Source organism: Gymnogyps californianus, chromosome Z (genome assembly GCF_018139145.2).
Source record: "Gymnogyps californianus isolate 813 chromosome Z, ASM1813914v2, whole genome shotgun sequence".
NCBI lineage: Eukaryota > Metazoa > Chordata > Aves > Accipitriformes > Cathartidae > Gymnogyps > Gymnogyps californianus.
The window spans coordinates 57,366,763-57,386,904 of NC_059500.1; the positions used below are offsets into that span (position 1 = coordinate 57,366,763).

Consider the following 20,142-nt stretch of genomic DNA (forward strand, 5'->3'; position numbering starts at 1 on the left):
GAAACCTATGAATTAATCCAGATTTTCTAAATATTCCTAAAAAGGTGAACAGAGGTAGGCAACACAAACAGTTGAGTCAGAACAGTTGAGGAGACAGTCACACCAGGTGAAGGGAAGGGTGTATGTAACAGGCAACCCAAAACGTCTGCTGCCACTTGAACAGCAAGGTATAACAACTGCCTCTGAGAGGGCCAGAAAAGACTGCACTGCCATTTCCACATATCTCACGGCATGCTGGAGGGCAGGAGGGGAGTTGTGCAAGCATTATGTGCTATGTGCCTGTTCGCTATCACATAATAAAGAATTGCTTTTTACTTATAGCATGACAAGATTAAATAACATTCTGCTATGGATAGCCTGCATCAAACAGCTTCCATCAAGCCTTCACACTCCAATTGCATGGATGGGCAGAGCAAACGACAAAACCAGGATGTTTTGTGATTCATTCCCTTCAGGTGCAGTTCACAGTCCAAACAGACCTAGCAGAGTCCCAACCTTCCCCTCATCCTGCTGTTTATTCCTCCTCTTTCCAGTGTGCCATCACTTTTTTTGGAGGGGGGTGAGATTAGATCACCTCCCCAGACCTGCTGAGTGTGCGATCACATAAATATGACTGCGTGACCGGGAGCAGTGCTGGGGACACCTGGCAGCCGGCACTCACCTCCTCTTAAACGGCTGTGCAGCACAGCCCTGCACTGATTCACTGTGGGTGAGTGGGTGAGGCACCAGCATCTCCCAGGGGAGCCTTCCGGACAGTAGGAAGAGCTGCTCCTCCAAACTTGCAAAGTGACATAGGCCGAAAGAGGAGGACAAACCCTACCAGAGAAGAGGGTTTTTCTTCTTAGTAATTCTACAGCAAGATGTCTGTGTTCTTTGCAAACAGATGTAACCTTCATTATGGAGACACTCTTTTTTTTGTTTTTTTAAACTTAGGAGTCTATTTTGTAACCCAGAGCACGTGACTACAGAGTTAACCTTCCACGCAAGGAAGATCGCCGATGGAGTGATGACTGACGAGCTCCTCAGTTACACTGCAATAACAGCATGCAGATGTCGGCTCCCTCATCGCTGTGGGTTTAACTCGTGCATCAGCCGAAGCAATAGCGATGACACTTCAGTGTTTGCATTAACCATTCAATTAGAGGTGGCTTAAAGCCTGAATTCCTCCCCACTGTGACTTCCAGCTTTCAAACGCTTGATTTGCCTTCTGAACGCTTCACAACAACTTTCCAAAATTTGTATTGGCATCTGTCAAAACACCTAGTTTGTTTGGATAAAGCTTGAAGTACTTCACTGCAACTCAGACTTCTGCTTATTCACAATATAGTTTATAGCACAATCTGCAGAAAGTCTGTTAAAAAGTAATTTCTGCTGAGACTGAAATTGTTTTGTAGCAGTACAAGAGATCCGTTAGTTTTCCCTTTATAAAAATGTAACCCAAATCAAGACCTTTACCTACAGAAATTAAACCGGTCAAAAATTTCCGACCCAGCAACGCTCCCTCGTTGTTTCTTCCAGCAGTTCCAGGCGCAGGACCACGCGATGACAGCCGAAGGGGGAAACCCCTTCAGAGGAGCGAGGAGCGGCCTCTCGCCCTGGCGGGGGCCATTTCCCTGGCCGCCTCCCTGGCCGCGCCGGGGGCCGTTGAGCGGCCGCGAGGCGCCGCTGGGGAGGCGGCAGCGCGAGCGGGCGGGCAGGAGGGCGCTGAGGCGCGCTGCCGCGGCCCGCCCCCGTGATGGCGGAGGCGGGGCGGGGCCGCCCTACGAGGCGGTCGCCGCGGGCTGGCGGAGCCGCCGCAGCCGCCGCACCATGAGCAGAGCTATGGGGCTGGCCGGGCTGCTGGTGGGGCTCTTCCTCGTCCCCGCCGTGCTGGTGAGCACCAGCCTTCGCCACGGCGCCCCGCGGACCGAGCCCGAGCCGGAGCCGGCCGAGTGGGAGCCGGCCTCGGGCGCCGTCCCCGAGGACTCGCTGTGGCCCCTGCCTCAGTGGCTCCGCACGTCCCCCCGCCAGCTGCAGCTGGCCCCCGGCCGCTTCCAGCTGGTGCACGGCGCCGGCTCCTCGGCGGGGCCGGCCTGCGGTCTGCTGCAGGACGCCTTCCGCAGGTGAGGGGTGGCGGGGCCGGGGGGCGCGGGGGGGCTGCAGGCGGCGGGCCGGTGGCGGGAGCGGTTACCTCAGGGCCCCGCCGGCGTCTGTGCTTCCCCGGCAGGTACTACGAGTACATGTTCGGGCAGTCCCGCTGGCGGCAGCGGGGCCGCAGGCCGTTCGGCGCCCGAACGGAGGCCGAGCTGTCGCAGCTGCAGGTGGTGATCGAGTCCCGGGACCCCGGCTGTCACAGCTACCCGCACCTCGCCTCCAGCGAGGCCTGTGAGTACCACGCACAGCCGGTCGCCGCGTTCCTCTCCTTCCACGGCTTATACAGCATTGTTAGCGCTTCTTTTCCAATCATGTGGCCAATGTAGAAGTCAGCGGACTTTTTTTTAAGGAACTAGAAATCATCAGCTCACTGAGGCGCTCGAGAACATTTCACAACAGTTGCAACCAGAAGACAATTCTTGCTCCTAATGCTGTGGGAAATCTTAGCCCACAGTGAATCATGGAGCTGGTTAGAAGTGTAACCTATGATTTCTGCAGTTTAGGTAGCATTCAGCTCATTTACCTGCTGCTATCTTTTCTCGTAACTATCACTAAGAATCAGAGGTACTATGCTGTGCTGTACCCAGTTACGTATGGTGAGATCTGTGCGTAGTCAAGAGGTCATCCTTGCTTTCAGTACAGGGTGTTGAGTGAAGGCTGGCTTTGCTTATTTATCTGCTCTCCTTAGAAATAACTACATTTGAATTGAAGCCACTGGCCTGTGTACATGCTATTTCTGTTTTTCCAGGAACACTGGAAAGTGTTCATTGAACTTCTTGTTATTCATCTTGCAGTATTATAAATCCACTTTCTTTCTACCAGTAGATGCAAGAAAGGATTTAAAAACATGATGGTTAGATTAGATTTGTTCTGCTATGCTTCTTTAGTTCTATGACTGAAGTCCGGAGTGGAGAAGTACTCTAAAATCAAGTCCTAATCACCAGAGAAGTTTCTTAACAGAAATAAGGATGAGTTGATAGTATTGCTTTTTGTCTGGGCAGGTTAGCACAGAATTCAACATATTCAATTCATCTAGTTCTATCTTGAGATAATCTTCTGTACTAGGCAAGGCAGTTGTTTGGTATCCAGGATACAGATCCTTAGAAAAAGATCCTTTTAATCTTAAGTCATACATCTGCAGCAGGATTAATTCCACCTGACTTGTGATAGAATGTACTGATTTTAGGTTTACTTAATCTTTCTGGTACATTTAGCCAAGTAGTGCAATTTTTGTGTGCAAGTTTACCATACATTTCAGTGCAAATGAGGTATAGCAGCAAGATTGCTAATGCTTTAGAATTTTTCTGCTACAGTCAGGTTATTATACTGATTTACTACTAGTCAAACTTTGAACTGGTTTGTGAACTTCAAATTTTAACCAAAGCTGGTTCTCTTCTGTCAGGGAATCTGTCAGATCATGTGATTTTTAGGTTGCACTCTTCAGAACAGAGTTTTTCCCTGTGCTGTAGGAAAGGAGTTTCCTGTTACAAATAACACGGACTTTCCTCATGTAGTAAGCTGAGCTCTCCAGACTTCAGCAAGGTTTTAATTTTATACTTTTAATGGGGTAGCTTGTCCAGAGAACAAATGCTGAAATATACGGTTATTAGTCACTTGGTGGATTGAGCAGTTTGGCTCCTTTTCTTAACAGAGATAGTATGGATCAGGCAGTGACTATTCTATAGCAAGAGTATTGGATATGTAATGAAAGTACAAGTTATCTGCTCTTCTCCCTGCTGGCTTCTTGCCTGCTTGTGTAAAAGGTTCCAAATAGCCATACAAAACTTGTTCTGCATTGATTTAAGGTATGATATATGTTCAGAAAAAAGCCTGCTGTCTTGGAAGTAAATCCCTGACTGAACTACAATTTACCGCAGAAAGACCCATGGAGATTGCAGTAGTCTTCTAAGTTCTCTTTCTTACCCAGAACTTCGAGTATATACAATCTGTGCTTAGGTTAAAATGGAAGCTTGAGGTCCTTTTTCGTGTCCCTGAATGGCTTTTCTCTGGTAGTTTAGACAAATGTTTGAATGGTATAACTTATAACAAACCTTTCTTTCATACTGAGGTAGATCCGATAATTGTTGTACAACAACTTACCCCTCTGATTTTCTCTCTACCACTTCAAATGTGTGACTCTGGTCAGTTTATTATTGCTTTGATGTTTAAATAATAATATAAATCTATAGATTTATAGATATAGTGTATTTTTATACATATGTATGTGATTTTTTAAAAAATTAACATATTTAAAAGATAATTGTTTCTTCACTAAAATTTACTGAATCACCTAAAATGGAAAAACAAAATGATTTTAGCTTCCCCCCCACCCCCCCTCAGTACTTTGTACTGTACTTCAGTACTCAAACTTAAGGGACGATTGTTATGGATACCTTCAGATACCATTGTTCATTTTACTGACCTTACTTCATCTCACTGCCCCCATACATGTGCTTATTAGATGGTGGGGTCTGATTTTTTTTTTTCCTTTGTAATTAGACCTTTATAGTAAGCACCTAACAATATTACTTGACAAGCTATATCTCTAAAAAATATATATAAGCATAATCTATATAAAAGGAGAAGTAAACTTTTGCAGTCAGGTCTTTCTTAGTTACCCAACCCTTATCACCTATGTCTTAAATGCAAAAATATCATCTGACATGTTTTAAGTCAGTTGGGTTAAACTTGGCTGGAATTCTGGCCCATGTGCAATATTTAACATTGCCATTATTAAGCACTGTATTTGTTTTATCACCTTAATGATTAACTGTTGACTCTCTGACTAGCAGTTTGCATTATTTCAGGAGCACATGAATGAACAATAGCTGCATGGTATCACCATTAAAAATAGCATTGGTTAGAATTTAAAAAACAAAGGGAGATGTGGCACGTGAAGAATTTCTTTAATGCCTGTTAGCATTGTCCTGTCAATCCATGCTTTCTTGAGGAATAACTTTTTTTTTCTTTTCTTTAGATCATTTAACTGTAACTGAGCCTGTGGCTATACTGAAAGCAGATGAGGTATGGGGTGCTTTAAGAGGTAAGCTGATAGTTTTCCTATAGAGCTATTTGTGCTGGGCTTATACAAACTCCATAGCAGACTAAGAGCCAGCTGACCACCGAGCCTTGCCCTCATTCAGTCCTTCATGGGAAGTAAGCTTGGGCATAGAGGCCAGAAGGATACCCAGATTTGCGCTGGTCAGACCTCAGTCTGGATGCTCAGCATCTCGGATCCAGTGGCACACTGTAAGTGCACTCTTGCTGTGCCTGAAATCAGCCAAGCCAACCAAATCCTGGGTGCTAAAAAGCTCTCTGATCTACAGTGTGAACAAATTATTCTCTGACTGCACCTAGTAACTGAACATGATGGACACATCACCAAAAAGACCATAAAGCTGAAGTTTCAGCCTGCTGTTCTTACTGGAATGTTAGTCTATATTAGCAGATTTTTCATGCTGAATTAGAAACTTCACCAGTTCTAGAAATGACAGGAATAGATGCATGACAACACCAGAAATTCCTACCTTACTCTCAGTAACTTCCATACTATTTAAGGATTAATTTGGTACAGCTGAGCTGTAGTGCTAATGTTCAGTATTTGTGTCTAAAGGAGAGTTTGAATGGTTCTCACTTCAGAATTTCTTTAACTGTGATGCTTGAGCAATTAAGGAAACTGTGCTAAAGAGAAAGAAACTCACTACAAAGCATTCTTTCTAGCTATGTGAACGCCTGTGGTCCTGTTTTTAAAACTTTAAGGGCAAGTACTAGGTGGTACTCCAGATCCCTTTGTTGGATTTTTTTTTCCAGGTTTGGAAACCTTCAGCCAGTTGGTTCATGAAGATGATTATGGAAGCGTAAGTATAGCTATCAACTAAAACCACAGTCCTGATAACAGACAGCCACGTTCTTTATTAGGTGCTCTTCTAGAAACAACAGATCTACTAGTTTCATTAAGTATTTTTTCAGAAAATGATCCTTGGAAAGTTGTTAACAAACTGAAAAGTAAGTATTTCCTGTTTGAAATGATGAATATAAAATGGGAATTCTCATTTTTAAATCTTGTTCTCATAGTTTCTTGTCAATGAATCTGAAATCGACGACTTCCCAAGATTTGCTCATAGAGGAATCTTACTAGACACTTCAAGGCATTATTTACCATTGAAATCTATTCTTACAAACCTGGTAAGTGGGCAGTTTTGTATCATTAATAATGAAGGCTTTTTGTTGTTGTGTTTTGCCACCTGAAGTAGGTAGCAACTGGAGCTGGTATGAAAGGAGAACCCATCTCCTCTGGCTGACTTCAAAAAGGACAGAGTGAACTTTGCTAAGTGAAGGTCAGAACATACACTGGAGAGGAATTGAGTGGGCAGACACAATGATTAGTGGATCTGTAAAGGAGGCTGGGATTTGTGGTACCTTGGGTTTTCTGTATTTTCTGTTGCCTAAACCAGTTCACATTTCTTGGAAGCATATTTTGAGACATCTGACTGTCACCAGGCAATACAGGGGAGACCTTGCAAGTCCTAGCTTCAGTGCCAGTGGTTGCAGGAAAATTCCAGTCTTTTCAATAACCAGGCTTTGGTAGTCCTTTCTTAGGCTGCTAAGAGCAAGCCAGTAATTAAATAGTACAGAGTAAGGGGGGAAATTGGAAATGTTCATTGGAAGCTACTCATTTCTTTCACCATGTCCCTTCAAAAAGAAAAAAAAACAGACTAACAAAAAAACGAAACAAAACTTTCTCTGAAAAGCTTAAGTAAGCACACTAAGAATTGTGTACTCCCACCTTGATGGGAAGGTGATGAATTTGTGTAATCATGGCAGCCAAAGCTGTGGGCTTTTCTGTTTTGTACTCCCCTTTTCTGCTCTTGAAATGCCTGTAGCAGGGCTTGTTTGGTGGGTTGAAATGGAGGAACATTTGAGTGGAGGAACATGCGGTTTCCTGTCTTATCTCTGTCTTGCTTTTCCAAGATTAAATAGTACTAGAAATTTCCCTTCCATGTTGCAGAACTTTGCAAAGCAGGCTTAAGATGGGCAGGAAGAGAGTGCGGGTAAAACCAGTCTTCATTTCTGAGGTCATCAAGAGGGTAGATTTAGATTAGAAGTAAGGAAGAAGTTCTTTACTGTGAGGGTGGTGAGGCACTGGAACAGGTTGCCCAGAGAGGTTGTGGATGCCCCATCCCTGGAAGTGTTGAAGGCCAGGTTGGATGGGGCTTTGAGCAACCTGGTCTAGTAGAAGGTATCCCTGCCCATGGCAGGGCAGTTGGAGCTAGATGATCTTTAAGGTCCCTTCCAACCCAAACCATTCTATGATTCTATGAACTTGCCCCTCCATGGGTATTTACCACTTGTATTTACCTTTAAGATCAGTCCCTGTTCAGCAAGTAGTGTTTGTGTAGTGTTTCATTTGCAACTGAGGGTGCTTCAAAGACTCAAGTAGTTACTTGTGTCATATTTATTGGCTTTTCTAAAAGAGACAACAACGTCCAAAGAGTAACTGGACTTTTGAGACTTGCATTTCTAACCATGTTTGTGTTTCTGTAACTGTTGCTATTCTGTTTTCTTTCCTTAAATATGTCTGTGGCTCTAGTACTTTCCCAGAGCTACATTTTATGCCATTTTGCTGGTTTAAGAACAAGTGTACTTTTCCTCCCACCTCTGTGCCTGCTTGAATCCAGGCTAACGTAATAAAAAGCAGCAGTAATCCCTTCACTGACATGTGGTAATTAGATGCTTAAGGCAGCAGTTCAAGTACATTTCTTGTTTGTGTTCAGCTGCGGCACTGTATTTCTAGGAAGGGCATTCACCTTAAGGAAGGAGTGACTGAGGTGAAGGTCAGGAGATATAATTTTCTATGTGGAAAGATAATATTTGATAGAAATGCATGAAGACATGCGGTAATTAAAACTTCTGCTGTCTAATAAAACAGATGAGATCATTTTAGGGAATGGACAGGGTATAAATCTTCCTTTGGATTTGGTGGGAGTTCCTGAAGAGATTTTGTCGCTTCCTTAAACACAGCTTGGTGAAAAAAAGAAAGGGGGAGGGGTGGAAATAATTGTATTGTGGCAAGGGATTGGAAGCAACTGTGTTGCAATTACTCGGTCACAAATAATGTAGAGAACACTTATTCCGTCTGCTCGCAGCACACAACACTTCTAGTGACTCTAACAAACTTGCATAACTCAGTGTGTGTGTGTAACTGTCCATCTGGAGTCATAATTCTAAAATAAGTGTGTTAACATTTATCTCGATTATCTTCAAGTTCAAAAAAAGGGAAGTGCTGACACTGTAATGACTGAAAACATAAGGGGAACGCTATCTTCTGTGGGGAAAATGCATGGTTTATTTTACATGCATTTGAAATGGATCTGCAGAAGTCACTAGCAAGTAGAGATGTACTAACTAGTAGGAAACTCTCTCATGCTGTTTAGTTTTTGAGTCCAGAGTATTTAGGTAGACAAGTATAAGCTTTTCTGTAGGCTTAAATAGCTGATGGTACATAGAGAATTACTCAGCTATGTTCTGAAGTGGAAGAAATTCATAAGCATTTATAGCAGTTCCCTTTCTACCAGCCAGTGTAGCATGATCAGATCAAGAGCTTGTTGATGGGACTGGTGCAAATAGGTGGCAGAGTAATGGAGCAGTAGTATAAACAGGCTGGTGTGTTTTGGTGTGTGCTTCTAGGATTCAGTGAAACATGGTACACTTTTTCTTTGGTGGGTTTTTTTTTTTTTTCAGTTGTCGCTTTAGGCGTGCAGGATATACTGGGACAAGACCACCTTTTTTGCACAGGTTTTCTGTGAGAGTGAAGTGCTTAACTAGACTATATTGTATTATTTGTTACAGGATGCCATGGCTTTTAACAAGTTCAATGTTCTCCACTGGCATATAGTAGATGATCAGTCATTCCCTTACCAGAGTATTTATTTCCCTGAGTTAAGTGACAAGGTGAGTAAACATCATTGGAGCAGAGTGGGAGGGCAGAAATCCGCACATATTTCATGAAAATAAAATGTAGAGCCTACCAATGGTTGAATACGTCTGCCTTGGCTGATTGTGAAACAGTACCAGAGGACCAGTAACCAGCAAGTCCACATTTAGGATCCTACCTGAGTGTCTGTGTGGACCATGTTCAAGTCTTCCTTGGTGGATGCATGCTAAATGATCTTCTTTGCAAATTTGTTCGTCACAGTAATCATCAGTGTTTGCAGGCCTTCAAGCAGTAGTGGTGTGCAAATAACCTGTTGTGGTGAACATTGCTTGGATTTCTGTTGGTTTGTTTAACTGGTAGACTTCCTGCCATTCAAACAAATGTAAGAGAGTCTCCCATCAGCTCTAAGTTTGGAACCACTGCAGTAGTACTTTTGCCCTGTCTGAGATCTAGTTAACTTTACAAAACACAACATGTCTATAAGAGGTCCAAAAGTGAGAGGTTGTTTTCTAAAACAAATACAGTGCAATGTATCTCTTTATTTCGAGATTCACAGCAGATTTTGCTAATTAATGAAACCCATCATGAAGTTCTTGCTCAGTCACGGTATAGCAGTAGCCGAATCAAGCACGAATAATGAAGTAGACTGAGCCTAAGCATGAGATTTGTTATTCTGTTTTAAAATACTTGCTAGAATCTGACCCTCATGAAAATTATGTAGGCAGGGCTTGAGCAGATGCCATGAAGAATTTTATAATTCAAAACTTGTAGATGTTGCATGGTGCAGTCAGATTATTTTTCCTAGTAATGGCTGTGGAGTTCTGTCCTATTCCCCACTGACAGCTGGAGAGAGGGAGATGGCCTTTGTCTCAATAGCCTTCTTTTTGAAAGGCTTCTTGTTTACTGTTATCTTTTTTGAGTAACTCAGCTGTGGAAACTGTTTCCAGAAAAATGGAAGCTTAAGGTGCTATTAATCATGAGGAGTCATGATGCTTGTCTTATGTAGTTTGGCTCTTTCGCAAGCCTCTGTTTCACCAAACTGTAGCAGTCTGGCTCATTTGTCACATGTGTTGGCTGTGTGGGAGTGGAATAACGCTCAAATTCAGTGTCACAAACCAAACACGCCCTGATGCTAAATTGGGCATTGTATCAAAACTCACAAGCACAGGTGTTGGAAGACGCCGTTCTTTCTGACTTGGCAGAATTTTTCCGTTAGTCTTGCATGTCATGTAACAAGGGCCCTATGTTTCAGAACTAATGGTGCAGAGGTGGAGGGAAAAATTAACTTGCCTCTGTACAGAAGAAATGAAAAATGTATCTTTCAAAAATCTGATCGAATAGAAAATAGCTTTTCTGTTTTCTTCAGTAACTGTGAGCTAAGGAGGAAAGGACAGTCTCCTCAGGAGATTTGTCTTAGTGTGGAAAAAGGGTTTAATTTTTATGGGTTTTTTTGTTGTTGTTTTTTTCCCCACTAGTCAACCAAAAAGTTCTGTCAGTGCAGTTGCACATGTGATAAACCAGAAAAGGCCAACTTGTAAAACCGCTCTCCAGTCTAAATTATAACACTTTAATCCCAATTTTGTGAGCTGCTGGTATAACATTTTGTGAACTGTCTCTAAATGTGAATACTTTACAGGGAGCGTACTCCTATAACCACATCTATACGCCTACTGACGTCCAGCTGGTGATTGACTATGCCCGGTTAAGAGGCATTAGAGTTATCCCAGAGTTTGATACCCCAGGACACACTCAGTCTTGGGGAAAAGGTATGTCCAAGAAAGTATGAATGGTTAAAAGATTGTGGTAAGTAGGGTGTAGCAAGCAAAAGAACTTGTTAAAAAGCAGCCTTTAAAGTGCTTTGAAAGGCCCTTGATAAGAGGTAAGCAAGGGGCAGACTCAATGATGATCATGACCTTTACGTGTTAGAGGAACTGAAGTGAACAGAGACAGCTGACATTTCCTGTGCTGGATGTGTGTGCGAAATGTTGTTGTTATCCCCCCATCCAGTGTTCTTGAGTTTAGAGTAATAAGGCAGTGGCTAGAAATAGTGAGTTGCTGTCTCTAGAGTAGAGATTTCTGCTTTGGGAAGGTTCTTTCAAAGTGGTTGATGTTTCTATCTGTTAGTAAAGTGGTAATCTGCCAGTGTACAAAACACAGCAAAGTTGGATGCTTCTTTACTCTCTGTCTTCTGGGTTTGAGTAATAGTTCCCTTGACAGAGAATGCTTGAATCCTGAGAGTGGTGGTGTTTGCATGTACTCAAGGACCAGGGAACCTTGTGCCTTAATTCAAGGTGCACTGACTGCAATTTCACTGCAATTAACATAAGATGGTTTTGGCCAAACTGGAAATAGTAAAGATTTTTCTAGCGCTTCATAGCTCTAGCTTTAGCCATGGGGCGAGTCTTGTGCTCATCCTGTGGGGATGTGGCCATAATGTTGGAAGATGTGTCAGGCTCTTTCTCGCTAACTTAAAATGAGGAGGAAAGGAACAAGGCAAAAACTAAATTTGTTGAACGCTCTTTCTGAATCCTTCATCTTATGTGGTCTTTGCTGTTATGGAGCACTAATAAAAGCCAGTGGCTTGCCTGGTGATATGTGAGGTGGTCTACATTCATATTAAGAGCAAGGTTCAGCGCTGTCGTGGTTTAACCCCCGTCAGCAATTAAGCACCACGCAGCCGCTTCCCAGTGGCCAACTCCCCCCTGTTTATATACTGGGCATGACGTTCCATGGTATGGAATATCCCTTTGGCTAGTTCAGGTCAGCTGCCCCGGCTATGCTCCCTCCCAGCTTCTTGCACACCTGCTTGCTGGCAGAGCATGGGAAACTGAAAAATCCTTAAGTTAAAGATAAGCGCTACTTAGCAACAACTAAAACATCAGCGTGTTATCAACATTATTCTCACACTAAATCCAAAACACAGCACTGTACCAGCTACTGAGAAGAGAGTTAACTCTGTCCCAGCCGAAACCAGGACAAGCTCCCTTGCCTAAAATCAATTGTTCCTGATAGCTTCTTGTATAATAGCTTTTTTTAATGTGATGCACAGGACCCAGTCCTGGCTTTGCCTGAACCTGGGGAGCTATGCTTTGTTTGCATTCAAATTCAAGATATTGGAGGAAGTCTTAAGGCATGCGAGGAGGGTAGTTGAAGCAATCTACCACTAGGGCCCTGTTTGGGGGAAATGTGCGGAGAGTAGGAAACACACAGCCAGGAAGGTGCTGCTCCTGCAACCACAGTTTACCAAATAAATTGGACTTAGGAATCTCCAACCTACATATAATAACTTTTTCCTCTTTTATTATCCTGGCTCATGTTGTTTCAGATATCTTGACTCAAGAACCAGTGCTTAGTTTTGATGTCTGTGTAGCATTGCTTTCTTATGTAGAGGTAAATTCCTAGCGGACTGAGATAGGACACCTACCTTGAGCCATATACCTCCCATCTACTTAGGTGTTAACAAAGCAGAGTAACAAAAAGAGAAAAGAGGCCTCTGGAGCACACTCATTATATTTGACTTCCTTCTAATTGGCTTCCTTCCTAAATGCATTAAAGCTTTTTTATTCAAGTAGTCATCCAGAAGCTGTTTTCCAGGTATAGTGACATGTTCCATAAATTAGTGTGTGTTAAATCACAAATCTAAAAGTCAGAGTCCTGATTTCCAGTTAGAGGGTTCTTCAACCTTGGGCAAGTTGTTTTATTTCATCCTGCCTCTATTTGATTATACTTAGAATAGATGAGCACTTAAGTCATGAATATTAACCTTTTTAATGTTGGTAACTGCCTCTTCCTGCTAGCAAAGTTAGCATACCAACATGGAACTGAATATCCTCTATTAATTGTTTCTATTAGGTCAAAAAGATCTTCTCACCCCTTGTTACAGTGGAGAACAGCCAACTGGGTCCTTTGGACCTGTAAATCCCATATTGAATACAACTTATGACTTCATGACTAAGTTCTTCAAAGAAATCAGCAGTGTATTTCCAGATGCATACATTCATTTGGGAGGAGATGAAGTGAACTTCAGTTGTTGGTATGGTCACAGTTCAAAGAATAAATATCTAGTGCCTCTTAAACTTGCCTAAATATGTCATTTATGGAACTCAGTTGTGTGAGACAGTTTTCACTGCTTAACGCAAAGATCTCCACTCCTACTTCTGTAACTATTTACCAGCAGAGCATTTGTGATCCTCAACAAGCAAGTGGTGATGTGCAGAATTTTGCTTTGACTAGTAGTTTCACAAATGTTCAGGTACTCTAAAGGATTTCTTTATGAACATTAACCTGGCAGGAAGGAGAACTGGTATGGTAGAAAAGTACTATATAAGATAATTAATATTTAAATGCTTTGTGTTAAAGGAAAAGCAGCTCTTTCCTTTGAGTTCTGCCTTCCAGAAAATCTGCTAACATTAAGTATTACAGTACTGACTCTTGTGTGCTTGTATTAGAAGTATGGCATGTATTAATAGGGTTCTTCAATTGGTTGTGGATTTTGAATATTTTGGAGTGTATCTGCTGTAGTAACTAATAATACAGACTTTGGAGCAGATCTAATTGGATGGGTATTCAAATTGTTCTAGTTAGTATTTGTGCATTCTCTTGAAACATCAAATCTGAACACTCAGGACTTGCTTTAATTTTTAAAAAGAAAGAAAATTTCTGACAAATGCTTTATCAAAAAAGTATTGGTTTGCTTTTGGGGTATTTTCCCAAATTCTTGATGTCACTCCCACAGATCCCCTGGTACTATGGCTGCTCAGTTTTCCAGACCTGCTGGCAACCTTCCCACAAAGTCGTAGAGAAGCCAGGAACCCCAGAGCTCTTAGGAGCTTGAGGCAGCCTGCCAGAGACTGCTTCAGAACAGGGACTCCAGTAGTTCTACCAGAGAAGTAGGACTATTGGCTTTATTTCAAATCAGGATGAAACTGTTTCAAAATCCCTTGATCATGTTAGCCTGCTCCTTATGCTCTCTTGTGCATTCCAGGCATTCCATGGCGTGCCTAAGGCATCAGCTAGTGTGCTATGCATAGGTGGAAATGGTTGGGAAATCTGGTTTGAAACAAAACAAAATTATTCTTTTTTTTTTTTTCACTTGTTTTGTTGTTATTATTTAAGGAAATCTAACCCTGAAGTGAAAGAGTTCATGAAGAAGCAAGGATTCGGCACTGACTATGCTAAACTGGAATCTTACTATATTCAGAAGTATGTTGGTTTTTTAATTCTTGCTCAGCTTTTCACAGCCACTATCTGAGGGTGGTGTTGAGGTACAGATACTGAAGCTGATTTAGGTTAGCCTATATTGTTTTCAAAAATTGCCATATATTGGGGACTACCCACTTTATTTTAATTCACTGAACGTAAAGTTCACTGCTTTAAAATGTGGGACACAACAAGGATATGTAGGCTAGTTCTATGCACACTCTGAATGTATTTGGTATCTTAAACTGGGTATCTGCTGTAATATCAGCACACAGGGTGGGGAGGAAAAGTCCAAAGGTTTTTGCAGCCATTTATTTCTCTCATTCTTAAATAACATGGATTTAGCCACCTGTATGAGTTGCTGGTAGTTCTGAACATCAGTTTGTGTTACTGCACGTGCATATCCTTATACATGGGAGAACATGCTCTTTGAGGCAGAGCACTGAAGGCCAAAACCAGAAAAACCTGGTTTTTCTTGGTCCCCTATGCAGTGCTGGGAAAGGCCTGATGTGCCTTAGGGTAGAAAATGTTGCTACTTCGTGTCCCTGTACTGATCTCATTGAAGTTCACAAACATGATCTTATTTCTAAATTCTAGAATTTTGGACATTGTTTCCTCCTATAACAAAAGATACGTGGTCTGGCAAGAAGTGTTTGATAACAAAGCGCAGGTAAGATGGGAAAATAAGTAAGGTACTCTCGCATAACAGCATAATATTGTGGGAGGCTTCCAGAGTAGGCTATTAAGTAGTTACGGTTGTGTCTCTTAAGAGTTGAAGCAAGTCTGCTGACTTTGGCAAGTTTCCCCACGTGTGGGGCCTGCCTTGAAACTATCATTTATTGAACACGTAAAATAGGTGGAACAGGAACACCAGCATTGTAGTGCTTTCTAAAGGTAAACACAGATAATATAATATGCTTTAGAGCATTGGAGTAAAGAGCAGGGAAGTTTCTATGGGTTTCCGTATATTTTTTTCTCTCGCGTAACTGTGCGTCTGGTCTAGTAACACCAGGTGCTCAGCTTTTCAGAGCTGGTCAGATAACTGGTGCATATCGGAACCCTCTTAGGGCATTAACTGTCTATAGTATAACCTAGGCTTCACTCTAGTGTGAACTCTGTTTAAAACCAGGAAAGAGCTAATCAGCTTTAGACTGTGGGGGAAAAAAAAATGACAAAAGGTAGGTTCCAAAATGTTCTTCTTCAAAACAAAATACCACCCTCCTAGTTTTGAAATCCATCATCCTTTTTCCTGATAACAGCAATTAGGATTGTCTTTAATGTTTTGGGGTTTTTTTTGTTTTGTTTTTCCCCCTTTTAGCTGAAACCAGACACTGTAGTTCAAGTGTGGATGGAAAACAACTATGCACATGAACTGAGCAGTGTCACTGGAGCTGGGTTCACTGCTATCCTGGCAGCTCCCTGGTACTTAGACTACATTAGTTATGGGCAAGACTGGAAGAAATACTACAGTGTTGAACCACTTAACTTCCCTGGTTTGTTACTTTTTTTATATGCATGTTCTGTGCATGAAAGTCTTTGGTTCATAGTAAAGTGTAAATGGAAAGAATAAGACTATTTAGAGTGGTCATGCAGTCACTATGACCAGATACGCTGTAATCAAAGGACTTTAGTGTCAGCTAGAACTCTAGAAAATTCTCAAAGAAAAAAAATGCAACTTTCCATTTCTCACAGGGAAAAGTGTTACCTTCCTCAAGCATCTGGCACTGGTGCTTGTGTGAGACAGGATGCTGGACTAGGTGGACAGATGCATCATGCATTAACGGCAGAGTTGTGCAAAATGGCTGTGGGTAGACCGACATTGAATTCATATGTTAGCAAGCCTCTAGAGCATTCGACTGTTCTAGAAAAAGACATGTTCTCTCCCTCTGGCTACAGCTGATACAAACATCTTATGCTCTGCCCGGGGCTTTCATTTTGTGCAAGGTAGTTCTCACAGCTGATTAGAGAGACACCTGACTTCTGTAGCATTTTCAAGGACTGTTCTGTGTGTGATAGAATGAACAGTTTCAGTCAGGACTGAAATCTCTGAAGAATGTCAGAACGTTGAGGAATGTCTTCAGAGGATAAAAGGTAAAATCCTTTCTGACAGAGAAGGGAAATGGGTTCTCTGGTCAAATGGCCTGGTGGTTCTCACATTCAGTAACAAGACTACCAAAAGGTTAAGTTAGTGCTTAGGATAGATATTTTATACGATAAAACAAACAACTGAACAGCAATCCTCTCTGAGTATTGGAAAGTGAAATTTTTGAGATATGCCCATCTTCTGGGCAAATAGAAATTCTAACTTTCTGCTTTGAATTCAGGATCTGAAAAACAGAAAAAGCTTTTAATAGGTGGAGAAGCCTGCCTGTGGGGCGAATTTGTGGATGCAACTAACCTCACACCAAGATTATGGTATGAACTGCTTTATCTTTAGATTTTAGAAAGCCAGCTACAAGAAACATTAGTTAATCCAACAGGACTGTATGTTAGTGGTAACAGTGCTCTGTACTGAACCTGAGCAGCTTTAAAAATTGATGCTTCTGGATATAAGACCTGGTATTAAAAACTTGAATCCACTCTTGTTTATAGACTATACCTACTCTAAAACTCAGTATATCTTTACAGGCCTCGAGCAAGTGCTGTAGGGGAAAGACTCTGGAGCAGCAGGAATGTGACCAACTTGCAGGATGCCTATGAAAGACTGACTAATCATCGATGCCGCATGCTCCGGTAAGATTAATAGCTATAGTAAAGCTTGGTTCTCGGGCGTTACAACCAATGGAGTTCAAGTACAGGCCTAAGTTGCTGGCCTGGAAATGAAGGGAGGAGACCTAGCAGTCTAATCTGACTATGTAAATGTCACCCCATGTGTTTTTGTGTCCTCAGAAGAGGAAGAACAGATACATTAAGAGAGGAGTTCTAGACAGTTTTGCAACTAACATTTTCAGAACTCAGTAACTTTCTTCAGTGAAATGCTAGAACTCATCTATGTCTCTCTTCCCTCTAAAGGAAAAACCAACACCATGACTGACTTATTTCAGACAAAAAGGATATTAAAGGGTATATGGGAGGAGTACATAGGAGAAAAAGTAGACGTTTAAAAAAAGTTTTTGTTATTTATTTATTATAAACAATAAAGACATGCAGCGGGCAGTCAAGTGGCGCTGTTTGCATGAGAGGTGAGCTTGAGCAAGCTATTCTTTCAGGTATTGCCTTAGTGTAAAGACTGAAAGGGGTGGATAAGGAGTCCCTAATGAATTAAATTTTATTTATGGCTACTGTAAACAAAGTCAGTTCATAACATACTCTTCTCTGCAGTTTTTTCCTAAAAAGTACTTAGACAAGTTACTGGTTAATTATTGCTAGTGCTGTCTTTGTATACTTGCAGTTGTAGAAATGAGTGATTTCTAGGTCTTAAGTCCAAGTTTGACTCCGCTTTTAAAAGTATACAGTCAGCCTTTTAGGTTTTCCCAAATGCTGCTGCAAAGTTGGACTGCAGCAAGAATGCAACATGCCATTTAATTTCTCGACAAAAATTTATGACAAATCATTGAAAATCTCAACAGTGTGAAGAAGTATTTCAAAGTAGTTACAAATGAGCTTTTTAGAGAACAAGGTACAATGGTAGTTACAGTCAGCACTCAAAACTCAAGCACTCTGCTCATGTTCCTGTAGATGTCTCAGCATGATCATCTGTTGGAATCACTGACTTTTAGCTTACAGTATAAACTAGCTCTTTAATTAATCAAGTTAAAAGTGACTGAAAGACTCATAAGTTTTGACTTGTTTGGTTTATTTCAAGGTGGCTTTAAATAATGCTATAGGAAAATAGTTATATGTAAATTGTGTTACCTCAGTCATGAGAAAAATAGATACATTAAGAGAGAGTTAACAAATACATGTTAAAAACAAGATTAAAGGGCTTCAAAAAACTTATGTCCTATCAGTTAACTGGATGGTGCATCTCTTGATGGGGCTCAGAGAAAACACTGATACAACTGAACAGTGAAGCATACAGTGGCTGTACCTCTAGGATTAGGGTTTTACAGTGAACTAAGCCACGCGATTCCTGGACCTGGTTAACTATTGCCACATCTCCATCTTCTTCATTAACGCTGGCACTGGGAGCTGATCCAGATGACTGCAGCTGCTCTGGTAGTGCTAGCATGAGATATGCAAAATGCAGGGGCAGACTAAAGACTAGTCCCAGTATTTGTTGCACACTTTTTCCTTAAACTACTTTCTGGTGCTAAAACTGCTTTTCTGGCATATAAACTTACGCTGAACAATTCCCGTTATGAACAGACTACCTTAATAAAAGGTATAGGCTTTGAACCGGAAAAAAATAGAGAAACCGTTCTGTTTCCACTGATGAAATGAGCACTCCTTGGAGCTGCAGTGCTGTTGCCTCTCATGTATATGGGGCTTCCTTGGCATTGTGTGAACTCAAAGAGCTGATTTTATCAGTCAGGCTGTTGTAAAGTCTTAAGAGTGTGGGCAAAGGTCTATGTCCCTACTAACATTTTTATACATGGTATATACAGACCGTGGCAGTTGTAGCAGGCCGAGGAGCCTTTCCAAGTAGAACAGCTCTGGCTTGCTCTGCAGCTGGGTACCCGGGAGTGAGGGAATGGGTAGGTAAACTTTGTGACAGCTAGATCAAGGTCATTGGAAGAACAAGTAGCTCTGCCTATCCAAGGCTGAGGCCACTGCTGTTGAAATAGTACCATGAAAGCAGTCGCTGCTATTCAGATCTAAACTCAGCTTCCTGTAGGAGGATACAGCAGCCCAAATTGCAGAGAAATGGTGATGGGAGAAGGGAAACAAACAGGTGGGCATATATTCCAGAGACAGAGACAACAACGCTGTCTTTTACTAAGAGGAGGTCTTGCTTAGGGACAAGCAATAGTTCAGCTGAGCTATTTCATTATCCAGTTTCTTCCATTGCAGCTCTTAAAAGTACAATTTAAACACCAGTATATATTATCCTACAAATCACTGTAGCAGTACTATCTAGCTCTTAAATATCCAAGAAGCAGAATTTTATCTACAACTACTTTAACTCTGAAACATCTTTTTATACTATCTTACTGCACCACCATAATCTAAAAAGGGTTTTTTTGTTTGTTTTTAAAGCCACAGGAGAACAGGATAATTTATGTTAGTGTAGCTGAAAAAAGCCCTGTTTACTACAACTGGCTCGCCCAAAAAATGAATGAATGACAGAGCTGCATATGAAGTCTATGTACGCACACATTGTGTGCAAATGTCAACTGATTCATATTTTCACATTCTTATGACTTCTCATCAATAAAAGCAATACATTTTGCAGAAGATCAAGACAACTAGCCCCGAATTTAGGCTTTTCAACCTGTTTTCTAATACTCTGGTACATCTGATTGAAACAGAGAACTGTACTTAACTGAAGTACAACCAACTGTAGAATAGGGCCCTTTTCCACTCCCTAAATAGGCCATCTGTTGTTTCTTAGTAGTTTTGTTTACACAAAGATTAAAATACCAGTGCCAGTATCTCTCTTCCTGCCTACACAACCAGCCAGGTGTTTGATTATAATCATACATATTCCACTTTATTTTAACAGCCGTGGCATAGCAGCCGAACCTGTGTTTGTTGGATACTGCGCCCATGAAGCAAGAGGGCAGTAACTGCTGCAAAAAGACTTCTAGTCAACAACCTGAAGTGCCTCTGGGATATGAATATATGTGCATGCAGTTTGATATTTGAACCAAGACTTAAACTTTCCACTTTTAAAATAAAATTATTTGACATTCTTGTTGGAGTAAATATGATGTTTTTTAGCTTTCAGTAGAAACAGGGATTCTTCACTGTGAAATCCTGAAACTTGATACCAT

At 41.5% G+C, this 20,142-nt stretch overlaps 1 protein-coding gene across 1 annotated transcript; it reads left to right on the forward strand.

The window, feature by feature from the left end:
• Nucleotides 1–1,809: 1,809 nt before the first annotated feature.
• On the forward strand, nt 1,810–20,061 carry HEXB (hexosaminidase subunit beta). The gene is made up of 14 exons (XM_050912586.1): nt 1,810–2,102; nt 2,207–2,364; nt 5,111–5,176; nt 5,944–5,990; nt 6,208–6,318; nt 8,983–9,084; nt 10,704–10,833; nt 12,920–13,100; nt 14,183–14,269; nt 14,864–14,936; nt 15,585–15,759; nt 16,591–16,681; nt 16,895–16,999; nt 19,872–20,061. The coding sequence occupies exons 1-14, from the start codon at nt 1,810–1,812 to the stop codon at nt 19,933–19,935; spliced, it is 1,683 nt and encodes a 560-aa protein (XP_050768543.1). The 3' UTR covers nt 19,936–20,061.
• Nucleotides 20,062–20,142: the final 81 nt, after the last annotated feature.